This window comes from Tyto alba, unplaced genomic scaffold (assembly GCF_018691265.1).
Source record: "Tyto alba isolate M040663 unplaced genomic scaffold, T.alba_DEE_v4.0 Super-Scaffold_16, whole genome shotgun sequence".
Lineage (NCBI taxonomy): Eukaryota > Metazoa > Chordata > Aves > Strigiformes > Tytonidae > Tyto > Tyto alba.
The window spans coordinates 15,197,643-15,211,176 of record NW_024881278.1 but is presented as its reverse complement, the minus strand read 5'-3'; the positions used below and the strand labels follow the sequence as shown (position 1 = coordinate 15,211,176).

The following is a 13,534-nucleotide window of genomic DNA, read 5'->3' as shown; positions in this document are numbered from 1 at the left end:
CTAACCATTTTCATGGACCATTTGTCAGCAGAGTGAGGAGCTCCATGTCCCTTCTTGTCCTCTCTGCTGAGAATGTAAATGAGGAAGGCAAATAAGAGCAACCTCTTATCAGGGAGGGGACGTGTCCTGCTGGGTACTGCGCTGCAATTAAGCAACTTGTTTCACTTCCCAGCATGACTGTGGTAGCAAGATGAAGCCGGAACAGTATTAGTTACAAAAAAAAAAAGACAAAAAAACAAAGAGAGAAACAGAGTAGAAGGATAAACAGAGGGGAAACAGAAGGCAAACACAATAAAATGGAAAAAGTGGATCCAAACCAAAACCAAAGCCCTTCCTGCAAGCAGAACCAGTCTTGCCACTGAAATGCAGAGGTGATGGAAAAGAGATGAAGGACCCCCCAAACCAGGAAGCTTCTCTTCCCTCCCTGCCTCTTGAATTTCTTTTGAACCAGTTGTATTAAGAAAATAGCTCCCTATGTTCTTAATGGAGAACATGGGGAACTTACCCATGTCCCCTGGACTTTATTAAAATTTAAGTACCTTTTCTTCATTATCCAACTCTCTATTTAATATATTAGGTGAATCCTGTTTTCCTGGGTTACAAAATGTCCCCATGTAGCAGCTCCCCCTTGCCCTACAGGACAATCCCTTTGCCTTGCTGAGGAAAGCTGCCTCATGAACCCCAGTCAGCATTATCTGTCCAATTTCTGTATGGGGTCTATGTGAATTATTAAAAGTCTGCTCTGGCACCTGGAGAGCGCATAGTTTAATCTCAAACTAATACCCTTTTTGTTATTGTTAAATAATGTATTTTACTGTCCTAGAAAAGGTAAGGCTGGAAGAATGGGCTGTATGCTACTATATAATGGTAGTGACATGAGAAATCCATAATGCATGAAGGAAGTTATGTACATTATTCTGGGGGAGAAGGAATTGTCTGTCTATTCTGGCTGCAAACCCTGGCCTGGGAGAGCACTAGGCAAAGCAGGGCCTATCCTCCCCCTCCGCCGCAGAGCCTCCCCTCTGCCGTAGTGCAATTCCTTTGGGAACTGTGCCAAGGGACTGGACATGCCCCTCGACAATGGGAGATGCTCCTGGGTTTGAGGCAGAGGTTTACTTGATTTCTAGTTCTTCCTGCCCTCGAGTGCTCTCTGGGAATCCATGGGAGACCAAGGACAGGAGCTTGAGATGTGCTTCTCCCATCTGTGCTATTCCTCCTCTGGCACCTGATGCGGTAAGCTGTGCTACCAACTGCAGCACCGTGCAGAGAGGGACGAACGGCTTTCGGGGCGCGGGAAGCAAGTTTTGCATAAACATGACAATGGTCTGCGCTCCAGTGCCTGAGCTGCTGTTTTTCCTTGAACTCCATAGGTGTCTTCAGATAACTGCTGAGAGAGGATTTACTTCACCTAATGCACAGGGAGTATTAGAAGGGCTGCATTCATTTAACTGCCTAAGATAGACACGAAGACCAGAAAATCCCAAATTTGGATTTGTCACAGAACAGAATTCTGAAATCAATGTCACTTTAATGCAACAGGGTTTAATTCACAGGATTTTACTGGAGTTCTGCCCACAGTACACAAAAAGCTTCTGTTGGTGGAATAGCTAGTATTTCTCATTGCAATTTTGATGACTGCTGACCAGTTTGCCCAGTACCATCAGTTTGAAATTAGTCTGTACGGGAAAAACTGTGCATCAGCCAAGTTTAGTTCTCACAAGCTGGGAATCACACAGAAACAGAATGAGAAGGGGCCCCAAAACTCCCATAGCGCATCCTGCCCCGGTATATTCCTAGTCCCTATTTATTTAAAACAGTCTTTAAAAATCTCTCAGAACAGAGGTTTTTGACAGCTTCCTCAGATCATCTCTCCCTGCTTGTAACCATCCTTGTGGCTAGAAGGTTTTTTCCAATATCTAACCTAATCCCCTCAAGCTGCAATTAAGCCTATTATTCTTGTCCTACTTATATGGATAAATTCTTTCTTCGTTGCAAAATATGCTTCTTACAGAAAACCAAATTTCTGTGTCCCCTTTGGTCTTCTGTTCACACTGAACACTACATGATCTCTAACGTGACCTGTGAGGACAGGCTCTTCCGAACTTCTATTAGTTCTTGATTCTCTCTGCTTGGCTTTCCTCCAGCTACTTCACATTTCCCTTGAAGAGGAAAAAATTTGCTCAGCATTTGACACACTGCTGTAGCAGTAGTGGAGCTGAAGGATTGCGTCATGCATTTTATAAGTTATAGTTCTGTGTAAACATCCTTGTATTGACATTTAACATTTTCACAACAGCCAGGTCTTGTTGACTCATACTTAGGTTGTGATTCACTCCCTGCAGAGCTGCTGCAAGGCCTTAGATCCCCACCCTTACCCCAGCACTCAGCAGGTCAAGCCCTCATTCATAAGTCAGCGTTGAAGGCTGACACGTTGCTCACTTCTCCTTCTTCATTTTTAGAAATGTTGGCAGGGTGAAGCCAGTTCTTGTTTTTCTTTCCTGAAGTTCTCAGTATGTACCCTTTCCTCCCTCTGCCGAAGGCACACAGGTTGTCCGTCTTCACTAACATGCTGCTTCTCCTCAGCAACAACTGTTTTCCTGGGTTAGTTCTTATTCACATCCAGTTAGCTCAAGCGAAAACAGTTTATGATCTGCGCAAGACGTGCTCATCTCAATCTGGTTTAATTTGCACGGCAAACATGCTGTCATGCTCTGACCAGCTCTCGAGTCTCTCGGGGCCCTCGGAGCATCCGCCCTCCTGGAGCTTTGGCTGCAGGGCTCAGGGAGTGCTCGGGGTTGACCTGAGGTCTTAGGCCAGTGAGCTGCCGGGTTCTCCAGGCTGGCAGGGGGGTCAGGGAGCTGGGCAGGTTGGGGGGCACCTGGGTCAGCCCTCAGCCCAAGGCATCAGCCTGAGGGTCGGGGCACGGATGAGGACAGGGGCAGGCAGACCTCTCATGAGAATTCAAGCCCCATGTGGAAAAAAAAACAAAAGCAGCAGAAACAATCCTATTTTTCCCCCCAAATATTCAAGCATGCAAAAACCCCAAACTCAACCACACAAGTAATCACCTCAAAACACCCTTTCAGGAAGTCTCGTGCATCATAAGCAAAAAATGGTAAAAAACCCTCTCTTTTACCTTTGCAAGTGATATTTAGTACGGTGCTAGCAAAGGACTATCAGCAATCTTAATACATCAATGTTTTCTAGTGTATTTGCAGTTCTGCACTTTTAAAAATAAAAATGGTCTAATAAGCCATAAATTTACATTTCTTAAGTTACCCTGTCTGGCTCCCTTAACAAAATGACTGCAATACAATATATACAGCACTGTAAATCTGTAAAACTGTAGAGCTCCAAATATTAATCAGAATCTTTCATAACAGAAATTAATAAATGGAAGTCCAGAAATTTAATAAGGAATGAAATTTCACAAGCTGTTAGAAGATCAGCAAAGACAGATTTCATAACATTTTATAGGGCATCTAAAGTAAATCCAATACTTTTCAATGGTATTATGAAACAAAAATCACTTAACTGACTGTAGGCTTGAGATGTGCTTCGATTCAAGGTTGGTATTACTTGTCTTGTTTGCTGTGGTGACAATCCTGAACTTCAGTTGGTAGTGCAAACACCTCTGGAAAGCATGGGACCTAAAAAGGAAGGGGTAGCAAAGAAAGTACTAATACCTGATAGATACAGCTCTTCAATAATCCTGGAGATACAATTACAATTGAGGCAATTTCAGCAGGAAAAAAATGCAAATCTTATGGAAGCGTGAATGGAGGATAATGTGGAAAATGTCTCATCTTTCAATATCAATCACTACGTTCTTCTCAATGATACTGTAGAATAATTGAGATTACTGTAATAGTTGCCTCTCCATTACACAGTTTTTTGTCTCCATTTGCTTCTTGCTGTCGTATACAGCTGGTGACAAGATGGTAATAAACACTTTCTTGAATGGTTGCTGCACATGTATCATTCTACTAGCTTGACTCATGACTGGGGCCACCTAGATGCTACCACAGTACAAATAATTAAACAATCAGGAAAAAATGACAGAGCAACTTGTAGTGATCCTCTATTTCAGGCAGTAGAGATACTATTGGTTTACTTTGTACATAAAATCAGAACTCAGTCTAATTTTTTCCTTTGGTTTGGCTTAACCCTCATGATGGCAATCTCCATCATTAACATATGGGGAGTTCTTGCTTCAAACACTGCCAGTTTAACATATGTTTCATTTGCACAGTACCAAAAATAAGACGAGAAAATCTGCTTGGCTTTCATTAAGTATGTGAAACAGCCAGGAATCTTCCTGGCAAATAACGAATAACCTGTAACCCTGCAAAGGTGAACTGTTCGTACAGGCTTTAGCACAATGCTCTGCCAGGGGGGAGAAAAGCCTCTACAGAAGCAGTGTAGCATCTACAGAAGCTGTACCACCGCTGCGCCCATTTCATGTGCTCTGCCTAACCAAAACCACTCTCTCCGTTTGTCGCTGGATAATGAATATCAAGCTGAAAATGCCACGGAGCAGGGGTTCTGCTGCCATCTCAGCCTTCAGGTGGGAGCTGGTGAAAGAAGTGAGGAAGGGAAAGAAAGGCCAACTACACACAGTCGGGTAAGTCAAAAGAACCGAAACTGAACTTTATTATTTTTTTAAAAAGTATTCTACAATAATGGCTCAGAATACTACCACAACGTACAGGGACAAGGCAGTGCTCTGGGCTATGACTGTAGATTACTCTAGTGTATATATATTTGTAGGAGCTTAAGGAAGGTTGAAGCAGGGCAGTTCAACATTTCTTAAGCACATATTTAATAATTTTAACATTTTCTAGATCTCTCATAATATAGCAGGATTTATCAAATGCAATGTAGTCACAGAAGTCTTGCATAAATACAAATATTGATACTTTACCTTGAATATTGTATATGATATAAATTCTGCCTTACCTTTAAAAAAATCTCAAGATCATTCTGTGACCCGAGAGTCTTTCCTTTTCTTTCTCTTTAAGAGTTTTTAAATATATATATATATATTTATATATATTTTCTATCATACATCAAAGTATATATGAATCCCATCATTTATCGTATATTTTCTGCAGACATGGTCTGAAACAAAATTACCAACAACTAAATCAAAAGCTTCCTGGTTATCATAGGAAAGCCAAAGGGGATCTTTCCTTTTTTTCGTGTTTCACTACTAGTACTTTTTTGAACTTGTAAGGATTCATCATAAACTAGAGGTCCATAGATCATTTAAAGCAGTCTTTCTTTATAAGCAAATTTACATACTTTGACATGCTTCTGTGAGGCAGTTAGTATCAAAATCCAATAGCATTTCTTACAGAACCATATGACTTTCTGCGATGCAGATATACATTTAATTTCTAAAAAGCCACAGTTCTTTTTCTACATCTGCTCTCATCAAATCCCCAGGATTCATTCATAAAACTGGTGCTGTTCCAAATGCTGATGCTGTTATCCCCGCTGAGGATTAAGATGTACACCCAATCTGGTGACATCATCACATGGAAGATTGATAAGTAGGAAAACACCCTCCCCAAATCCACAGATAGTCTTTTCTATCTCTAAATCCTCATGATTCATGCCACCCAACAGTGCAATGTGACGAAGACATGTCTCATCAGGCTAAGGGTCTTCTTCCATCAAAGGAATCTCTAGGGGAAAAAAAGAAATAGCATTGATTGCTGATTGTAACTTCCCTTTATGCTTTTTCAGAGTGTTAGTATTAGCAATTCTACGACAACAGAACTGGACACTGCAAAAATCTGACCAAGACATACAGTATCACCAATTTTAGACCCACTTACGCTCTAACAACTATATGAAAATTAACCTACTAAAACTGCCCCGATTTTCTGAAACAAGTTAGTCCCACTATGACCTAATGCAAGCATTCTTTCTACCGCATTAATCACTGAAACAGCATTCAGAGTAGGCAGGGACTTCTACTGGCATTATCATCATTTCTCCCTCCTCTTTCTAGCCATTCTCTTCCCCTTGTGATACCATTAAAAGTAGCCCCAACCCTATGAAGCAGGAAAACTTCCTCCACCCAGACCTCACCCACACTCAATTTAGGACACTGGGCTTTAACTCTTTGCCCAGTGACTCTCAGTGACTGTGGAGAGCAGGATCAGAGCGACTCCTTACAAATGTCCCCAAGGAAAGCTATCTGGTTTCCTTAACACGCTCAGCAGCACGCCGTACAGCTCTGTTAGAACTCAGTGAAATTATGTCAGTGCATGCTCATGTTCGATTTAAATGCAGACGATAATATATGGCCATCTCCTTCCTCACACATGGTCCTGTGGGTACGTTGCCCTGATGCTGAGACTCCCATGTCCATGGCTTAATGCGTACATGCCTCAGACCGAACAGTTCACTGTACGCACAGACATGATGAGTTGGTTAGTAAAGGCGGCTAATTTGGGCTGAGTATGAAAACATGATTCGCTTTCCATTTTAAGGAGAAAATCCTGTTCTTTGCTGTGAAAGCCATGGCATGTGAGGGAGTTGTGAGCGTAGGAGCTGAGGAGCAGATGAACAGACCAACGCAGGCGGGATGATGGTTGGCTTTGCTGTTGTACACGGGTGTTTGCTGACATCCCTGTCGATGAGACTGCTGGTGTGGGGTCTGGACAGGAACCTTCTGGCGTGGGATTTGAATCCCTTGCACCACAGCTAGCAAGGACATATCACAGACGTGAAGATCTATGACCATGGAGTAGTACGGTTTAAAAAATGTCCAAATTAAGATGTGGGCAAAAACATGGAGAAAGGATGAGCAAGTCAGCTGGGGTTTATTCCTGCTCTGACAGTACAAACAAATGACGGTTCCTGTTCACGGACTCACCTATTGCACCTACGCAAGACTCACCATCTGCAATATCGATCCGCGGGCTTGTGGACGCAGCCTCCCCGGCAGCGCTCCGGGACGTGCCAGTTTGGTCTGAGCCGGGAAGCACTGCTGCTTGGCGTGCCGGGGACGGGTACAAACTTTGGAGCTGTTCAGAGGAGCCCGACCTACTGTCACAGGTCTCAAATTCGCTAGGCAGCATGTCTGTAATGCTGGGGCCGGGGTAAGCAGGAGGATTCTGATCTTCTGTCTGCAAAATATGCCCCTGGTCTGTGCTAGCTGAGTATCCGGGTGCCAGAGCATTCAAGCCGCTGCTCACAGCTTCGTCGTAGGAAGGCAGCATGACAGGAACTCCATCCACCACCACAAAGTCAGGGTCACCCATGGAGCCCTCCTGGTTGCCTCTACGTCAAACACAGACAAGGTATCACAGGGAGCAGGAGCATGTCAGAAGCACCTCGAAGCAACCGCTGAACTTAAGTAAACACAGCACTTTCTAGTCATGCAAAATGAAGCTGCAGGGTCATTAACATTCACAGAAACGTTTGCCTCATGGGTTTGCAAAACTCTGTTCAGGTTGACAGTCAGATGGAATCTGTTACAATCGGAAAAATTAAACCAGTAATGTGAAAAACAGTTTCAAGAAGGGAAGGAGAACAGGTGCTTAGAAGAGATAAGGAGAACCATTTGCTGTGCTGTGCACAGTAGGTATCATGGATGTAAGATCACAGATGTAGTTCACCAGCCAAAAGTGTCTGAACCCCTGGAAAGATGTGTGCTAGAGCACAAAAGCATTTACAGCCCATGTAAACAGGCACTGAGACCACAACTATGGATGACAGGGCTTCGGTGTGGTGGCCTCCTTTGGGTCTTACTTTCAAAGGATGAAGGCTTCCTTAACCAGTACTAAGCTGGTTTCTTTTTTTAAACAAAGCATTTCTATTAATTGGGACGGTCTGTTAAAGCCTAAAGTATCTGTTTAGTAGCCAATTAAATCACAGTATAGCCCTAGCAGGAGGGAATTGGTCAGAGGTATCCTTAGGACATGAAAACATCTGAAAAGGAGAGGACAGAAAGCCACTTCTATAAGCTAGACAACTATGGGTTATAAAGCTATCCATAGTGCAACCCATTATCCCAAAGATGATCTTAGTTATATATGTGTATGTATACTGCTCCCCATATACCATATATACATAAATATATATATATGTATATAAATTTACGTTTTACTTATATAATCTGTATACTTTTATGTACACATATTTATTTAACATTAAGATCACCAAGTCCTTTCTGCTGCATTGACATGGGGACATATTTCCTGACATACAGCTTTTTCACCTCTCATTTCTGCACGCGGTAGAATAGAGACATGAGAAAAAGCAAGCGCAGGAAAGAAGTCACGCAGTCGAGGTCCATAGCAAGCTGAGCAGAGTGAAAACTAGAAACAAGTCTAAACCCTGACACAAGTACTGGCTTTGCCTAAAACTCAGCATGGCTGCCTTTGTTTTTCCAGTTGCAAGGTAATAATAATAATACCCACCTACCTGTCTCATGAGGAGTGCTGTGAGAATCAATGACAAGTGCTCATAGCTGCACGGTATTTTATGGAAATAAAGGAAGATGTAGGAGATGTTTATGAATTGTGATGAAAATAATAGTCATGAAGGGAAAGCAAACTTTTAATATAAATTTGTCCATAGAGAAAAAAGGAATTATTTCTTAAAGCTTACATTACTAAGTCTACAGTAGTTAAAAAATTAATTCCCCCAGCACCTGAAAACGAGTATTTAAAAATATTATCAGCTATTTTTACATGCAGAAGCAGCAATTCTCAGTAGCAGAGCTATAATTACTCCCAAAGCGAATCTGGCAAACTTTGCCTTTTATCTTAGTTGCAGAAAGGACTGCTGTGGGGTTTTGGGGGTGCCCTTCCACACCAGTGGGTCAGAGACTCCTCAGCAAGGAATGCTGAATGTGAAAACTGAATCAAGGCCCTCAATCTTAAAAAAAAAAAAAAAAAAAGGAAAAAAAAAAAGAAAACAGTACAAACCTTGGAAGGAAATGTGTCTTAAATTTGGTCTGGAACATCCTGGCTAAAATAACCAGTAGCAGTACTAATAAAACGCTGGTAGCAGTAAACGCCACTATCTTCCATGTAGTCAGGAGGGTCTCCTGTGTATTTGGCCAGGTTTGTTCTGTAACAAAAAGGCAATACAAGAGTTGTGCTTGATTGTTACCGTTGTTATTTTGTATTAATACTTCAACAATACTCAGAAGTGCCAGTAAAGACAAGACATCTTTTACACCTATGCTGTAAAAACACACATGAACCCAATCCCTTATACCAAAAGCAACCTTAACATTAAGCTGCTAGAGGGGCAGGATGTTGCTTCTTCCTTCTGACTTTATAAATTTTTATACATGCAATCATGATCTTAGATTATATACATATAAAAATATCCAGAAGATATTAAAAAATACATTTGAAGAGCTAACGACTGAGATGGTTTAGGATAATCCAGGATCTTGGAAATGCACCATATTTAACAGCATCTTAAAATCAACGTTCATCACTTAACCATGAAACAGATGAAGTTCACCAGGTATTACAGACCAACAAATTTTCTTTAAAGAAGAGGAACTAGAAGAGGATAGGACTAATGCTGTTGCTGCTCGCTTACCCGTTTTGACACAGTATACTTGGTAGGAGGGGAACCACTCCCCATACTGGCAGGTGATGTACTTGTAGTCATTGGTGAGGGTGTACCCAGGATCACAGTAAAACTCTACCACCGTCCCGTGGTTGTAACGCTCGCAAGGCCGTGGGTGGCAGATGTAGTCTCCATGACTCACCATTGGAGGTAGTGGACAAACTTGGGCAAATAAACAAAGGGAAAAGGAAAAAGACATCAATGCCAGCAACCCACCGCTGGGTAGCTTCAGTGTGTCAGAACACAGAGGGCACGCTTCAGGCTCCCCTCTCCGGCTCCCTGCAGCCTGGGGCTGGTCTCCGCGGTGCCAGGGCAGCGCTGCTGGGAGGCCAGGCGCCCACCCCCACACACCTCCCGCGCCGGGGGGGGGCTGCTTGTGGCTCTCACCCACGCCAGCCAGCTCTGCTGTCACCTGCCTGAGATGGGATCTGGGAAGCTTCCCACCCTCTGGGGGAAGGGGAGGGTGAGAGGAAGACAAAAGGGGACACACATGCCTACAGGATGGCTATATGGGGATGGAGGGGGGCAGTCAAAATAAGGAGAATACCTCTCCTTAAGAAGCATCTCAAATTCACCCGTAACACCCTATTTTTTGTTTCATTAACATAATTACATGGTTATATGCACTAATTAAATTCCTAAATATTCACTTTTAAAAGTAAGTTTAACTGTGCTGCAAGAGATGCCTCTTAAGCACTTACAGTCTGTACCACAGTAATATTACTGAGTTGAGCTTAAACTCTACCAGTGTTATTTGTGTTTTGTTATCTCTGAACAGCCTGTCTGATCTCAGTGGGACTGCGGGTGGAGTGAGGTCTTAAATATTACAGAGGCTGAGCCTGTGTTAATTAAGTACAGTGGTTTACATAAGGTTAGGTAAATAAGAGAGAACTGCAATACAAACACGTGGAATTTTTATTTTAGGCCCCAAAACGAAATGTCCTCTCGGATGGCTGGGCAGATGAACTCAGTGGAAAACTGAGGGAGCACTCCCTAGGAAACAGCAGTGAGGAAAGCAGCTCGCAAGCAGTATTTTTGTAAGAGAGGAAACTTTTCCACTGAGTAAGTGTTAGTTGATTACTATTTTCTTAAGTGCTTCTAACACAGAGGAAAAAAAACCTGCAAAGTGTAATGATGTCTCAAATGGCTACATACTGACCCAAAAAGGACTTAAATTACTGCATGGCTTGTTTTATTTCCCTTCAGAGGCAGTAACTAACTGGCCCAGTGCCCCATCTACAGGCTGTTCCCTTTGCTTCGTGCCTCCCTCATGCAGGCATAGACCTACTGCATTGATTTAAATAATGAAAATGCCATCTCTCAGAAGAAGAATCTTCCCAGAAATTACAATTCAGCTGCTTCTCTCTGTGAATCTTGTTACATGAATAATGCATTTCATAAAAAAATACACAAGATATTAAATGAATCTTGAAGAGAAGCTGATTACAATGTGCAGCAATGTCTATTCCCCATCCCCTGGAGACATGGTTTTGTTTGCATTTTCACTGGCAAGGCTTAATAATAACTTGAAATCAGAGCAAGTAATTCACATAAAAATTCACATCCTCAGTACTTCGCATAGTTTCCAAAGTCTCTGGGCCCATAAGAAAGAGGAATGGTTTACTGGGAAGTCAACTCAAGATTGAAAACAATTTTCTTAAGACTAGGGCAAAGGTGTCAGACTGAAATAGTAAGAAAGCACCTTTTGTCCATATCAGGGGTCATTCTTCTATTAAAAAGAAAAAGATCAGTGAAAGCAACGATTCTGGCCTGCCATAAGGGAACCTGGTATATTTTTATTATCTATGCTTAGAGCATGAGAACGAAGAAAAACAGCAATTTAAGCTTCTTCGCAACTGAGTTTTTGCCAAGCTACGGCAGGCTGCAAGAGCTGTGTAGATGCCCAGTACCTTTCTCGCAATGAGCAAGTAGAGCACACCTTATCACAAAGAGCAAGACTCAGAGAAACAAATTTTCCTCTCAAGCAATGTACCTGCTGCCTCATCCCTAACCTTTTAATGTCAGTAAGAGCCCAAGCAGCCTGCTGAATAAAAAAAGCCTCAAAGTTTGTGTCTCATCAATGTGCATCAGCTCAGGAATGACACATTTCCAGGCAGATTAAAAAACAATACACTGTGGGGACAACCCAGACATGGAGCTGCCAGCCTGTTTACAAATGGAGATGTATTTTATAAAACCTGAAACCAATAGCATCACTCTTTGTGTAGGGTATGTTCCCAGTGCTCAAAAAGAGTGCCACCCCTTTCACTGACACTCTCCATATTTCAAGGGAAATGCTCATGTATTGGTGCTGCCGGGAAACTTCTGCAAACATTTCATTAATGCACTGCTGAGCATTAGTCATGAGTTAGTCAAGTTTTAAGTGGTCATAGCTGCCAACAGCTCTTGCATTGAATTCTTACAACCAGCAGATGCAATGGAGCGGGTTTTGAAAATGAGGGTGTTTAGCTCAATTGAAACAGTGCTTCATTCTTACATCAACTGGACTGTCATAGTCAGGGGTTCTCGCTCACTTGGGGTATCCCTCACCACCTCCTGTGAACTTTATGTTCATCCAGTTTCAGGATCTCTCAACATTTGCATAGGCAAACTGGCCCCCATCCAGAATCAGTAATGCTCAGGTTCAGAGCCTCTTTTTCCAAATCATGTCAAATGAGATACATCACAACCAACCAAAAATGAACTCACTTTGAGCTCTGGGCAGTTAGTCATACACCCTGTCCCTTTCTCAACTCGCTCCATTCCCATGCTCATCCTGGCCCAAGATCCTTTAAGTTGGTGGAAGGACAGCCATGGAGCGGCCTTAGTTTTGATCATAGAAAAGCAAGATTATGAAAGTCTGGAGGGCCACTGAACACTCCTGGTTCTCAAAGACAGAAGATGCAGAGCTAGTCATCTTACAGGGTCAGATCAAATATGGAAGAAAACTCAGGTGGAAAAGCTAAGCCCACTGAGGTTTTCTAGGAAAGTTAAAACTCTATCATACCCAGTGATAAACCCTAATTGTATTTGGAAGTTACAGGCCATAGACCTCAGGCAAATGCATCAAGCTCACAGAATGAAAATAGCCATAAAATTACTAAAATAAAAGCATGTCTGACAAGTGCATTTTCACAATCAAAGCCGACGGCAGTATGAATGATAAATAATCATAGAAACAAGGGAATTCTACTTCAGGAAGTTCTCGCAGCTTAAAAAAAGCCATGCTGTTTGTAAATATGACACCAAATTTTTACTAGCAATAGCTTTCAGCATTTTCATTTTATAAGGCTTTTGAGACTTTACTGTGCTAGTTACAACATCCAGCATGGATATTCCAGTAGTATCTTCTGATGACCAACATTAAAAGATCACATGCCTGTGTCCTTAACATTGGAGCTTGTCAGAGGAATGGGTGTAATTCAGGCAGTGTCTGCTGGTGGTCCTGGGTCTCTGGATCTGTCTTTGTAGAGCAATTGCCCACAGACTGTAAGGGGATCTGCAGGAACTTTACAGCTCAGCTGAGAAACAGAATTGTTCCTCAAAAAGAACAAGTGTGTTTATCTGGCAAACAAATCCCTTCCAGGATACTCAAGATGCCCATTACTCAAGGAAGTTGAAGGTAAGAATTCCTGATTTATATGCTGGACTTCCCTGCCTGCTCTTAGGAGCTGCCAGAGCCGAGCAGCTGAGATCAGCTATGGGCTTTCTGCTCTGACTGATTTTAATGAAAGATTCGCGCTCTCAGGAAGAGCTTAAAACCTGGGGAGTCGAGCCTTGTGTTACAAACACTGTCATGTACATACTTGGAGCAGAGGCAAGGGCAGATCTGCCCCACGGTGTGCTCCCTCCATCACAGCCTCTGCAGCACAACCGCCGCATCCCGTGGGCCAGGGTCACAGCGAGGGTGATGCAGGCTGCGCGC

The 13,534-nt window shown here is 42.7% G+C and overlaps 1 protein-coding gene across 2 annotated transcripts in view; it reads right to left on the bottom strand.

Moving 5' to 3' along the window:
- Positions 1–4,625: 4,625 nt before the first annotated feature.
- SUSD4 (sushi domain containing 4) overlaps positions 4,626–13,534 on the bottom strand; it is a 48,422-nt gene continuing 39,513 nt past the window's right edge. For both annotated transcript variants that reach the window (XM_032989432.2, XM_009972508.3), the window contains 4 exons: positions 9,580–9,771; positions 8,949–9,093; positions 6,914–7,296; positions 4,626–5,690 (listed from right to left, as the gene is read on the bottom strand). In XM_032989432.2, coding sequence (XP_032845323.1) covers positions 5,662–5,690; positions 6,914–7,296; positions 8,949–9,093; positions 9,580–9,771 — 749 coding nt within the window. In that variant the 3' untranslated portion in view covers positions 4,626–5,661. The remainder of the gene's footprint in view (positions 5,691–6,913; positions 7,297–8,948; positions 9,094–9,579; positions 9,772–13,534) is intronic.